Source organism: Saccopteryx bilineata, chromosome 2 (genome assembly GCF_036850765.1).
Source record: "Saccopteryx bilineata isolate mSacBil1 chromosome 2, mSacBil1_pri_phased_curated, whole genome shotgun sequence".
In the NCBI taxonomy this organism is placed as follows: domain Eukaryota; kingdom Metazoa; phylum Chordata; class Mammalia; order Chiroptera; family Emballonuridae; genus Saccopteryx; species Saccopteryx bilineata.
Window position 1 is genome coordinate 245221796 of NC_089491.1, and position 13886 is coordinate 245235681.

Here is a 13886-nt window from a genome sequence, read left to right on the forward strand (position 1 = left end):
ACGCTCTGCCCACCAGGGGGCGATGCTCTGCCCCTCCGGGGCGTCGCTCTGTTGCGACCAGAGCCACTCCAGCGCCTGGGGCAGAGGCCAAGGAGCCATCCCCAGTGCCCGGGCCATCTTTGCTCCAATGGAGCCTCGGCTGCGGGAGGGGAAGAGAGAGACAGAGAGGAAGGAGGGGGAGGGGTGGAGAAGCAGATGGGCGCTTCTCCTGTGTGCCCTGGCCGGGAATCGAACCCAGGACTTCTGCACGCCAGGCGATGCTCTACCACTGAACCAACCGGCCAGGGTCCCAACTACAAGCTTTGAGCAGCACCGGGACTAGACTTAGCTAAACCGTGTTGCACAATATCTGGACTTCGGTCTTTATCCTGGGCTCAATGAAGACAAGACTGGACTTTTTCCTTGGCGATTCAGATGGAGATAAGATTTTGGGAACCTATAAGCAACCTTTTATTTCCACCCTGAATCAATCTTATTGGAAAAGCCTAAGCTTCTCCAAGTGCGGATACAATGCTTTTTATATGACACCATGCACGAATCCCACTTTCACCGGCATCAGAACCGATAACAAAACTCTTGTTTCTTTTTAATCCCTGCCTGCATGCTTCCATTCATAAATCCAGACTCAAAAGTCATTTGGCACTTGTGTCATGTTTCTGGCCCATTTTTGGCTAGTAAATAAAACCTGTAAACTCTGTTCCACAGAAAATCCTGTCAATGCAGACACGTGGCCTCTCTGCTGGCTACTCTGTTGACTCCCTGGGAAAATCTCACACTTAAGAAACAATTCCAGTATAAGTTTATAAACATGTACGATAAATATAAATATATAATAACTCACTTACTTTATTTTATTTTATTGTATTTTTCTGAAGCTGGAAACGGGGAGGCAGTCAGACAGACTCCCGCATGCGCCTAACCAGGATCCACCCGGCACACCCACCAGGGGGCGATGCTCTGCCCATCCGGGGCGTCGCTCTGTCACAACCAGAGCCATTCTAGCACCTGGGGCAGAGGCCAAGGAGCCATCCCCAGCGCCCGGGCCATCTTTTGCTCCAATGGAGACTCGGCTGCGGGAGGGGAAGAGAGAGACAGAGAGGAAGGAGAGGGGGAGGGGTGGAGAAGCAGATGGGTGCCTCTCCTGTGTGCCTTGGCCGGGAATCGAACCCAGGACTTCCGCACGCCAGGTCGATGCTCTACCACTGAGCCAACCGGCCAGGGCCTAATAACTCACTTACTTTAAACAACAAGGTCTCCTCATTTTTGCCCATAGTTCTTTTGGAAATAATACTACACCTTGATTCCGTCATCACTGGCGCTTTCTATCCCCTCTAGGCTGCGTGTCTGCCAGAAGTTTGATACATGAAGTCCAAGTACTTTCTCCTTTTCCATCCAGTTTGTTGATAAAAACGGTAAACAGAGCTATACCAAAGCAGAGCCCCGCGGTATGCCAGCTGAAGCCTCTTTTTACTGAACATCAGCGCAGTCAACCTTCTCCGGACACAGTTTAACTTGCAACTGCAGAGACCTCTGCCCACGGTTCACAGGCACCGCGCGAAGCAGATCCTGGCTGGCCCCCACACCTCAAAGCCTCAAGTGAGCATTTGGGAACTTCTTTATTTTCACTGCACCCCGTACGTCCAACCTCGTTCTCCATTAACCTCCAACACCTACAACGCACTCCAGTCCTGGTGTTCTGCTGCCACCGGGTGCTGCACCTGCCACCCCAGGCCAAGCAGCTTTTCTCAGGCACAAGAGACCCCTTCCACTCCAGTCTGCTCTGGTACCCAACTGTTAAGGCAGGGGTCGGGAACCTATGGCTTGCGAGGCAGATGTGGCTCTTTTGATGGCTGCATCTGGCTCACAGACAAATCTTTAATTTAAAAAAAATGTTAAAAATATGGAATATTCTCGGCCCTGGCTGGTTGGCTTAGTGGTGGAGCGTCGGCCTGGCCTGCAGAAGTCCTGGGTTCGATTCCCGGCCAGGGCACACAGGAGAGGCGCCCATCTGCTTCTCCACCCCTCCCCCTCTCCTTCCTCTCTGTCTCTCTCTTCCCCTCCCGTAGCCAAGGCTCCATTGGAGCAAAGATGGCCCGGGCGCTGGGGATGGCTCCTTGGCCTCTGCCCCAGGCGCTAGAGTGGCTCTGGTTGCGGCAGAGCGACGCCTGGAGGGGCAGAGCATCGCCCCCTGGTGGGCAGAGTGTCGCCCCATGGTGGGCGTGCCAGGTGGATCCCGGTCGGATGCATGCGGGAGTCTGTCTGGCTGTCTCTCCCCGTTTCCGGCTTCAGAAAAAATACCAAAAAAAAAAAAAGGAATATTCTCATGTATTACAATCCATTCATTTCCTACCGCTCATGTTCATGGTTGCGGGTGGCTGGAGCCAATCACAGCTGTCCTCCGGGACAACACCAAATTTTTATTGGATAATGCATAATGTACACAGGTTGTTGTATGGCTCTCATGGAATTACATTTTAAAATATGTGGCGTCCATGGCTCTCTCAGCCAAAAAGGTTCCCAACCCCTGCATTAAGATGTGTCTCAAGTCCCAAGTCCTCTTTGACATCTTCCCAATGTATCTGGTTTGCCACATGCTGACTTGTCTCCCTCCTGAACACTGGGAGCCTTCGGGACCTGTCCCTTCATGTTGCTTACTCGCTTCTGGGCATCTTTCTAACCAGTCTTGAGGTCTGGCAGTCTCCTGCTTCTCTTCATTTCCCCACCATGCTCACTCATGTGGGAGCTCAGTCTTACTCCAGCATTTCTCCCCCCCATCTTTCCTCCCACCCTCTCCCTCTGCACGGGAGCTTACCCTTCTTCTTGCGCCCGAGGACTCAGGAACCTGCTCGACTCATCATCGTGGCTGCTCTGCTGGCTGCTGAGGAAAGACACAGGATGTGACCGTTAAGGACCGGCTTCTTTCCCAACCCAGGGGAGGCCATTCGGGCTTCAGCTTGACAGAGACACGGGGTTAACTAAATATTAAAAATACACGTTCCTCCTGTAAGTTTGCACAGAGTGTACTGATATCGGTGGATATGAGAAACGGCACAAATTTGGTGAAAACCCCACCCAACACACCTAAAGCAGAAGAGGAAGACCCTGACCGTGCTCTTCCCTGGCCACGTGGCCTGAGTGACAACTGTCCCCCGTGTTCTCTGGACCTGGGCCTCGTAGTCTCCAGGTTTCCTCTTCCACCTCAGCTGAGGCTCTCAAGGATCTGATGTAGATTGGGGTGGGGCCGTGTGAGAAAGGAAAAGTATGGAGGGAGGGGAAAAAAGATTTGATGGGGTCAGGGCCTGACCTGCTTCTCTGCCTCCAGGGAAGGCCGAGGAGGCTGAGGGGTGAAACTAGGATTAGAGGGTGGAGTCCCTTCCATTTCTTAAAGCCCTGCAGGCAGGATGATTAAAGAGCTTCAGTTCACAGAGTTCTTTAAGATGCTTACATTCAAGTTATTCGGAATTCAACTGTCCTTCATCTTACTCAAGACAAAGAAAAGCTGTTCAGACACCTCGTAACAGCTCATGAAGAAATATATATTTTTTTTCTTTTTTTTTTTGCGAGAGACAGACAGGAAGGGAGAGAGATGAGAAGCATCAACTCATAATTACAGCACCTTAGTTATTCACTGATTGATTTCTCATATGTGCCTTGACTGAGGGGCTCCAGCTAAGCCAGTGATCCTTTGCTCAAGCCAGCGACCTTGGGCTTAAGCCAGTAACCTGGGGCAGCAAGCCAGCAACCATAGGGTCATGTCTATGATCCCACACTCAAGCTGGCAACCTTGGGGTTTCGAACCTGGGTCCTCAGCATCCCAGGCTGTAAAGCCAGTAGCCAGGGCCAGGACCACTACTACTATCACAGCAGCCTCCTGGCCCATGCAGGTTCGCATTGGATTTGGACAGTCGGTAAAGAAACAACGGAGCCACAAACTGGTGGGCCATAGTCTTTAATCCTAGCTTGCACCCGGCGGGCAAGTAAAAACACACACTGGGCTCCAAAACCCAATCACATTCAGTGCTCACAAATCCACTGACTTATCCGAGTTTCCTAGAATCAAAGGTTTCTAGCTCACCAGCCTTATTCTCCTCAGTTCCCCATCTCCTTCCTCACCCCAGATACAAACTGCACAAACTGGCTTCTCATTCAGCACTCCGCCATCTTGGCTGCTTCTCCTGGCCTCCTCCACGTGGCCTCCTTCTGCTCTCTGCTCCGCTCTCTCCTCTAATGATCCCAGGAACCAAGAGCCCAAGCTCCTACTGTGCCCCTATTTTATAGTGTAGCTTCACAACCTCTAATCCAATATACAAAATAGGGAAGTCTCTAATACAAAGTCACTTTCTGAGGCATGATTGGATTGTACCACCCCACATCAAAAAGGGTGGGAAAGGCTTAATCCCAAAACCAAGCCCCAGGCTACAAGGATTCTACCTGCCCAGAGAGACACACATTAATATCACCTGGGCAACGGCCTCCACGTGGGCAGCGCCACTTTAACAAAGTGAGCATAATACATTTTATCTGCCCAACACAGGCCAATGCTCTATCCATTGCACCACTGCCTGGTCAGGCAAGACAAAATTTTTTTTTAATTTATTTATTAAATTTAATGCAGTGACATTGATAAATCAGGGTACATATGTTGAAAGAAAACATCTCTAGATTATTTTGACATTTGATTGTGCTGTATACCCCTCCCCCAAAGTTAAATTGTCTTGTCACCTTCTATCTGGTTTTCTTGTGCCCCTCCCCTCCCCCAACCCCTCTTTACTTCTTCGCCCCCTCCCCCCACCCCCGTTGCCATAACATTCTTTTTTTTTTTTTTTTGCATCTTTCTGAAGCTGGAAATGGGAGAGACAGTCAGACAGACTCCCGCATGCGCCCAACTGGGATCCACCCGGCACACCCACCAGGGACGATGCTCTGCCCACCAGGGGGCGATGCTCTGCCCCTCCGGGGCATTGCTCTGCCGTGACCAGAGCCACTCTAGTGCCTGGGGCAGAGGCCAAGGAGCCATCCCCAGCGTCCGGGCCATCTTTGCTCCAATGGAGCCTTGGCTGCGGGAGGGGAAGAGAGAGACAGAGAGGAAGGAGGGGGGGGTGGAGAAGCAAATGGGCGCCTCTCCTATGTGCCCTGGCCAGGAATCGAACCCGGGTCCCCCGCACGCCAGGCCGACGCTCTACCGCTGAGCCAACCGGCCAAGGCCGCCATCACATTCTTGTTCATGTCTCTGAGTCTCATTTTTATGTCCCTTCTATGTATGGATTCATATAATTCTTAGTTTTTTTCTGATTTACTTATTTCACTCCGTATAATGTTATCAAGGTCCATCCATGTTATTGTAAATGATCCGATGTCATCATTTCTTATGGCTGAGTAGTATTCCATAGTATATATGTACCAAAGCTTTTTAATCCACTCGTCTTCTGACGGACACTTGGGCTGTTTCCAGATCTTTGCTATTGTGAACAATGCTGCCACAAACATGGGGGTGCATTTCTCCTTTTGGAGCCGTTCTATGGTGTCCTTGGGGTAAGGACATAATTTTTATTAATGGCTAATAATTAAACTACTCTAGGCATCTAATCAGGAGTCCCCAAACTATAATTCCCAGGCCAGATCTGAAGCATCCTGGTTTGTATAGTAGTGAGTTAAGAATGGTGTCTGCCACATGACCAGGTGGTGGTGCAGTGGATAGAGTGTCGACCTGGGATACTGAGGTCCAAAACCTGAGGGCTCCCACTTGAGCGCAGTCTCACCAGCTTGAGCAAAGGGTCACTGGCTTGGCTTGAGCCCTTCACTCAAGACACGTATGAAAAACAATAAATGAACAACTAAGGTGCCGCAACTACAAGTTGATGCTTTTCATCTCTTTCCTTTCCTGTCTCTCTCTCTCTCACTGAAAAAAAAAAAAAAAGAAGAGGGAAAAAGAATGGTGTGTGCCTTTGAGGGGGTGGGGGTTCTTCTACCTTTCTCAATGTTTGGGAGGAACAAAAAATAACACTTAATGACACATGAAAATTATATGAAATTCAAACTGCCATGTTATAAACCCATTCATTTACATACTATCTATGGTTGCTTTCTTGCTATAATGGCAGAGTAACACAGCTGAATAAGTAGTGAAATCATTAGACCCGCAAAGCCTAAAATATTCACTGCCTATCCTCTTACAGGAAAAGATAGCAAACCCCTGCTTTGCATAATTTTAACAGTAAATTCCCACTACCATAAATGTCACCAGAACCCAGGCTCCAGTAAAACCAGAGTTGTTTCCTTATTCTGCTAGAGTTGTCCACCACAATGAAATGCAGTGAGCTCTACAGCGTCCACTCCTTAGCCTGGGTCCCCACTGCGCTGCAACCTGAATAACTGTGCAGGCAGATGCTCGCTCCAGGCCCTGCACACTCTACAGCAAACAAGCATGTGACTTTTCTTGTGGTTACAGCTATAACCATGCACTTATGTTCTGTTCTCTCAGCAATAAGTAAATGAACTTAGAAGCAACTGACATCAAATCTTCAAACATAAGAAACCAGAACGGCACCACACACAGCCCTCAGTTGCTTGCCAAGAACTGAGATTGTACACAATCCCTCTCTCCTCACTTACTCTGTCTACACAAAGCACTTTTTGCCACTTGTGCACTATGGACTGGCTGCTCATCATTTCCCCTTTGCCAAGTCTCACAGCCTGGCATGAACTCCTTAAGACAAAATTACACTATCATGCTGTTGACCCTTGGGATTTCTCACGTCGGGCTGACCTGTTTACATGTATCACGCGCCCTCCTCTACACAACCCAAAGGAAACGAATCTCCAGTTTCAAAACAAGACACAGCTCCAGAGAATAACACCTGTCTAGACTGTGGGCAGTCCATGTGAGAAGTGAGAGGGAGGGGTATCTGCAGCCAACAGGGCTTAACCAACCCAAATGACCAGGATCAGTATTACGGCCTCTTCAAAGAAGACCTCAAATCTGACTTCATTTAAACAATAAGGGGCTGGTTCTTTCTTCTGGCTCTACCTTCCATCTGGCCATCAAAACTTAAAGTTAAGCCAATAAAGAGAATCCCACAACTAAATGGCAATTTTACCAGGGTTTCAGAAAAAATAATTCTGACCTGATATTAGCAAGTTATCCCACTAGAGGGCAATGTTGACTTCCAAACCAGAACCTCAACGAGGCCAAGCTATGCTGCACTTCTAGAACCAAAACTGGAACCAACCTCGGGCATCCCCTTCTGCCTCCCGGTCGCTTGGGAAACAGTTCAGATGGTACAGATGAAAGCAACTATGGATGACCCTCAACGGGTTCTAAATAATTTAAGAAATATCAACCTTCATGCATTGGACAAGTATTTTTATAACACCCTCTACGTGCACACATGCCAACAAGAGGCAGAATCCAGATAACGGTTAAGACTCGAGTCCAAAACAGGCTGCCTGGGATGGAGTCCAAGTTCCTCCACTTTCTCTTATAAGACCATGAGCCAAGTATTGAACGACATTTTCCTTACCTACGAAATAGAGACAGTGTTAAGGACGGTTCTTACCTTGCACAACTAACTGAAAAAAACAGGGTCTTGCACATAGCAACTGCTGGAAAAAAACATTAGGTATTAATTAGCATGTGCAAGGATGGCTCTGTTTTGGGTCATGGGAAATACAGCAATGAATCAGATAAGGATCCTTCTCTCAGGGTCTTTACAATCTGTAAGGCAGAGTCAATATAAGTGACTACAATTAGAAGTAGAAATTGATAGCTCTTTGAAGTAAATATGAAATGAAACGTGGAATAGAGAAAGATCACTTTCTTCCAGGGTAGATGAAATTGTCTCACCAACAAGGTTTTTTTTGTGTTTTTTTGTGGGGGTTTTTTGTACTGACACTTGAAATTTGGATAAATTCAGGACAGGCAGAAGTGAGAAGAAAAGGCATTCCAGTTCCCATTGACCAAACATTTACCACGTACCGGCCCTATGCTGACAGAGGACATAAAGGGCCCCAGGCCAGGAGGCAGAAGCATTCGCTGTGCACGGCGACATGGCAACGCTAGGAAGAACTGGACGAGGTGCCGGTGGCAGACACTTCTGTCAGGGGTTGTCAGCGAACACTGAACAGCAGGGACTGAGATCGATCCATGATGGCAACAGCTGCCAGGGGCACAGGATCCCTCCTCCCTGGCAGCCCCCAGCGGGTCTGGTCCTCTCTCCTCCCATTTTTGGAACTTGAGCCTTAAATAAGTGAGGTGGACGCCAACCACTCCTCCACTCAATCCCATGAAATAACATTGTCCAGCAGAATTCCCCGAGACTCGGGTGCTGCCTCACCCTCTCACCTAAACTTTTAGGTGAGCTTTTCGGATAGCAGAGACCACTTGAATACAGCTCACTATGCTTCATCCACACATCTGCAAGTCCCCTGCAGTCATGAGAAAGCAACCACCAAATCAGGGTTTCTGCAGGGGAGAATGGAATGCCAGAAGGCCACAGGCCACATCCCCAACCAGCCCACTTTAGTCAAGTCCTTGGTGGGCAGGGTGTCCAGTCTGGGCTCTGTAGCTTAAGGAATTGAGAAGAACTTGGAGGAAGTTCAGCCGACGGTACTCAAAGATGAAAATGTCTGTTACAAAGCCTTAAAAAAACCACCTCTAAACAAGGATTGGAATGGCTCGAACAACTGAACAACTGAAGGTTGTCTTAACACCGCAGGGGAGAGGCGGTGCCTAAGAACCAGTGCCACCCACCCCAACCCCAGACAGTGAGAGAAGACACTGGGTCAACTTCAATCCCTCCTGTTGCAAATTCATGCTACAGGTAAAAACTACTATATAAATTAAATTCCGAGACACTAGACCAAGCATAGCCAACATACCACCCGCAGGCCTGATCCAGCCTGCGTAATGAGTTTATGCGGCCCACAATTAAATTTTTTAACATTCTCCGCTACTTTAAAATCTCAGCTACTCAGAAGCGGAAGCATCTTTGATTATTGGAAATCGAGATATTTAAGAAGATAGTGATATGCGGAAAAGAAATCCACGTGTGACTAATCTAGGGTTAACTTCCAATAATTGGTCAAATGGATTCACGATACTTATTTTTTAAAAAGATTCCATTATAAAGATTTACAACTTTTGTACTCGTCTGTACTCGATATGAACTGTTTGACGTTTAGCGGCAATGTGAAACCCACATTCTTTTAGGTGGAGTTTGCCAGTGCGCACTCAAGGTCAAACAATTTGGTATTTTTGTGGTCAAGTGTGCTGAATCAAGTGGCACTGTAGCATAGACAATAGCTGCAGTTGATAACTGAAAACGTGTCCAGGCTGTTTGTAAAACAAAATAATTATTTCATTTGCTCATTCTATTAATTAAATATTGTTTCGATTGATTGCGATACAGTTTGGATATTTATACAGTAATTATATTTTTATTAAAATATATTTTCATTAAAATAATATTGTATGTTAAAATTTTTCTCACATTTATTCATAAACAAATTACATAATAAAATTTTGTTTCCTTAAACGAATCATTTTTGTATTTAACATTTTTTAAATTTTAATATTTCGTCCGGCCCATGAAAAAAGTTTTCTTTCTAATCTGGCCCCAGGGGCAAAAACTATTGGTCACTCCTGCACTACTGGACTGTGGTAAATTCCAGAATGTTCCTGAGGGAAACCAACTGAAGGAAAGTGAATCTGGAATCCTGGCTGTGCTCTCCACCAGCAAGCTAGTGCCTGGAGCTTATCCTAGAAGGTCACCTGGAAATCCGTTGTTACTGAGCCAAAGCACACATCAAAAGGCAGAGTGTTACAGGCTATCCCAGGAAGCTCAGCTGTGCAGGCTGGGTAGCTCCCATGATCCCACGGATCTCCCTCCCTCCCTCTCCCAACCCAGCATACTTGCAGAAAGTACAGCAAGGTGTCCTTTTGCTCCTTGGAAAGTCCAGTGTCACTGCTAGGGAGACAGAATTTGGCATCTTTTCTGAGTTAGTGCTTCATAAATAGAAAGAACTCTTTCTCTCGCGGACAACACCAAATGGGTCATGGCCTCCCAAGCCCAGAAGGGGTTTTGAGAGATTCGGGGGATTCCAAGCAGTGATAGGGATATGCAAGCCAGTTATAATTTAGCATCTCCAGAGTCTAATGGAAACTGTACATTTATCCACACTTGGGCGATGCAGACTCATTTATCACATTGCTTTGCTTTTGGCTGAGTCAGAGCAATCCAGTGTGTGAGCACCAATGACCAGCTGCTAATCAGAAGCTTCAATGGCTCAGAGTTGCTTTGATTGATATAGATCTTTGATTAATAAAAATGAAGAAATAACTTATTTTAGGCAGTGGTGTCACAGAACTAGCATGGAGATGGACATCATGCTTTGCTTCTTACTGGCCCTGAAGCTTTGTACCACTGTGTTGAGGACTGAATTGTGAGTAATCCAAGTACAGTATCTGAGGTCAGAATTTGGAGTCAGAAAGACACGAGTTCTAGTCCTGACTCTGCCACTTAGGGTGAGAATGGGCAAAATACTTAACTTTCCTAAGTATCAGATGTGGGTATACCACATGCTTTAAATGGTTGCTGTGAGGATTATAAATGGTAGAAATCTCCCTGGCCGGATAGTTTGGTTGGTTAGAACATCCTTCTGAAGCACAGAGGTTGATGGTTTGATCTTGCTGGTCAGGGCACATACAGGAACAGATCAATGCTCCTGTGTGTCTCTCTCTCCCTCTCTCCTTTCCTCTCTAAAATCAATGAAATAAAATAATTTTAAAAATTTTTTAAAATAAATGGTCGAAGACATCTACAGAGAGTACCTGGGCCTTGGTAGGTATGCCATAATGAGCGGACATCAATTGTACTTAATATTCAGTTAGGTTGGCACAGAAATATTTTTAAATCTCCAATGCTTGGGAGGAAGACAATAAAGAGACCCTGATGGTAAAAATGTTGAGAGCCTCTGACCTGAATAGAAGGGTCCGTCACACCCTCACTGACAACAGAGAAAGCTGAGTTGTCACGCTGAACCCCATGCACCTGTGAAGTGACTGGCATTTACCAGTTCAGATTCAAGTAGAAAAGGCGTGTGGGGGAAGGAAGGCAGGTAGCAAAGAAGCAGAGAATAAAAGCGAGTTGTTTCTGTTTGTCATCTGGTGAGCATGGGACAGGCTAATAATAGAAAGTAAACAGATGTGATTTGGGGCACAGCCAATGACTGCCAGCTTCTTACACAACACACCTGAACATTTTCAAAAACTACTTAGAAAACAGCAATGCTCTGGGTGAAAACTGATCATTTGTCTACAAAGTTAGCAGGATTTTCTGCTTCATGGCTCCCCTAGGAACCTAGCTGGTCCAAGATTCAAGGATTCAGACTCTGGTTAAATTATCTTTTAACTCATTACAACTCATTAACACTTCTCTATTTAATAGTTCTTTTACCTGTAGAGGGAAGGAAGGAAGGAAGGAAGGAAGGAAGGAAGGAAGGAAGGAAGGAAGGAAGGAAGGAAGGAAGGAAGGAAGGGAGGAAGGAGAGCAAACTCTTTCCCTCAACTCCTTTATTTCTCCTTCCTTCCACTCAGGGCCATATTTTATTGAAAAAACACACTACTTGGTGATTGCCGAACTGCCATCCAAACTGTATTAGAATAAGATGGGAGTTTCATTATGCAGATTCCTTGACCCCTCCCCAAACTTACAAATCAAGAGTCTGGACCAGTACAGAACTGTGTATTTCTTAAAAGCATATCAGTGATTCAGATGGGCAACCAGGGCTCAGACCCATTGGATATCACCCTCACTGCCTCTACTTTCGCACCGCTTACTCATGAATTAGTCCCTTGCAATCTGGGCAGTACCCTCACCTCTCCTTCGTTTTACCAACCAGGTCTGCTCTTACTACCTACGCCAATGGCCACTGTTGTGTTCTAACCTTATTTGACATAGATGATTATTCCCATTCTTTAAGCTTCCCCCTGCTTGCCTTCCATGGCACCATCCGCTCCTGGTTCTTGGATTTTGTCCAACTTTTGCTTTTCTCTTCTTTTTTTTTTTAAGGAATTTCATGCACTCTTCTGCTTGGTCCTGAAATGTTTCCCAGGACTCACTCAGCCACACATTTAATAAATGATCAAATACCAACTATGTACCAGGCATTGTTCTAGAATCTAGATACTAAGTATAGAGCAGCAAACAAAACAGATGCGATCTCCACTCTGAAGGCGTTTGTATTCCAATTGGCTTCCTTCCTCTTCCAGCTTTATCCCAACAGAGCCAAAGTTTCATGGACCCCAGAAGTTCTTATAAAAAATACTGTGCAATAATATTACACATTCATAGGAGTGGATCTATAACTCTCGTCAGATTCTCAAATACCCCTGAGACCCGCAAAAGATTAAAATGCACTACCCTACGTCTCTGCAGGGTCTCATCCCCACCCAAGGCTTCAGTTGTGGTGGACCTGGTGATTCCCAAAGACAGCCGAGCAGAGCGCTGACTTGTCACTAGTCATGCGTGGTTGTATTTAAATTTAAAGTAAGCAAAAATTCAATTACATTTCAAGTCCTCAGTAACTACGTGTAGCTTCCATATTAGAGAGTGCAAACGAGATCACTTCTATCAGCAGAGAAAGCTCTACTGGACAGCTAAGAGGTTTCCAGATCAAGTCCAGGGTTTGAGTTCCAGCTCTGCCACCTGTTATCTGAGCACCTCAAAGCAGCTTATATATAAGGGAGCCTTACCAGAAGCCTTGGAAAATAATAAGGACCCAACAAATGTTAATAGTACTTATTTTTATTATCATTTGCACTGGCGCTGGGCTCTCTTGAATGTCCCAACAGGAATCTCAATCTGAGCATGCCCAAAACTGAATTCACCATCCTTTTCTCCTCTCCTTATACTCCACAAATAAGGGTTCATTGACACTATAAATGTACCTCTACGTAGTTTCACACCATGTCCTGCAGATTCAAATCCTGCTTCCTTACTGTCCCTCAAAGCCACCCATCCTCTACTCATCACTTAGATGATGAATGTCTTAGAACGTGCTCTCATCACTCCTTGCAGGGATTACTTTAATAGGCTCCTAACTGCTTTTCCTGTCGCCAAGCGGGCTCCACTCCAGCTGATCCTCGACATGACACAGTCATGATCTTCCTGAAATGAAGATCTGATCATGTCTCTTCCTGGCTGAATTCCTCCAAGCCTTCCATAATGTCAGAACAAAATTCAAACTCCTTCCTTTAGCAAGAAAGCCTAATAAGCTGACTGCTTCTACCTTCTCACACCCCACGTCTCTCATGCCCACGCCAGAATTTCACTCGCCACGCCAATCATTCTCTGTGAATACGCCCTCCTCCTGGCCTGGTATATCCTTTTCTCCAGTCCTCTCTTTGTTTCCCTCCTTCTAGTCCCTGAAGTGACTAAGCCTGAGGGGCTCTGGCTACACGCTGCCCGCACTCACACTTGGACTCCAGCTGCTCTATTCAACCCCCACTTCCATAAAATGAGGATAATGAAAGTATTGTCCTCACTGGGCCTGTAAAAATGGAATAAAGTAATAGCCACAAAACACTTAGAAAGAGATCCGGCAGCAAGTTCTTATTATAACTATCACTATTCTTGTAAAATGGTACCTTCTCAGGGAAATCTTCCTTCTGCCGCCCACACTATGGTCCTGTATCACCCTGTATTGCCTTATCATAACACTTACACTCCCTGGGACACAGTAATGCACAACTCAGCCACCTACTGCACTCTAAGGTATTTGAGGGTAAAGATCCTATTCTGTCATTTCTTTCCATCCCCAGTGTCCAGCACTGTGCCTAGCACATACTCAGTGTACAGCATGCTTCTGATAAGGGAACACACAAATAT

At 46.3% G+C, this 13886-nt stretch overlaps 1 protein-coding gene across 2 annotated transcripts in view; it reads right to left on the bottom strand.

The window, feature by feature from the left end:
• The window catches only part of GRAMD1B (GRAM domain containing 1B), a 188024-nt gene that overhangs the window by 132427 nt on the left and 41711 nt on the right, over positions 1 to 13886 (bottom strand). For both annotated transcript variants that reach the window (XM_066259799.1, XM_066259800.1), the window contains one exon: positions 2813 to 2878. In XM_066259799.1, the coding sequence (XP_066115896.1) occupies positions 2813 to 2878 (66 nt within the window). The remainder of the gene's footprint in view (positions 1 to 2812; positions 2879 to 13886) is intronic.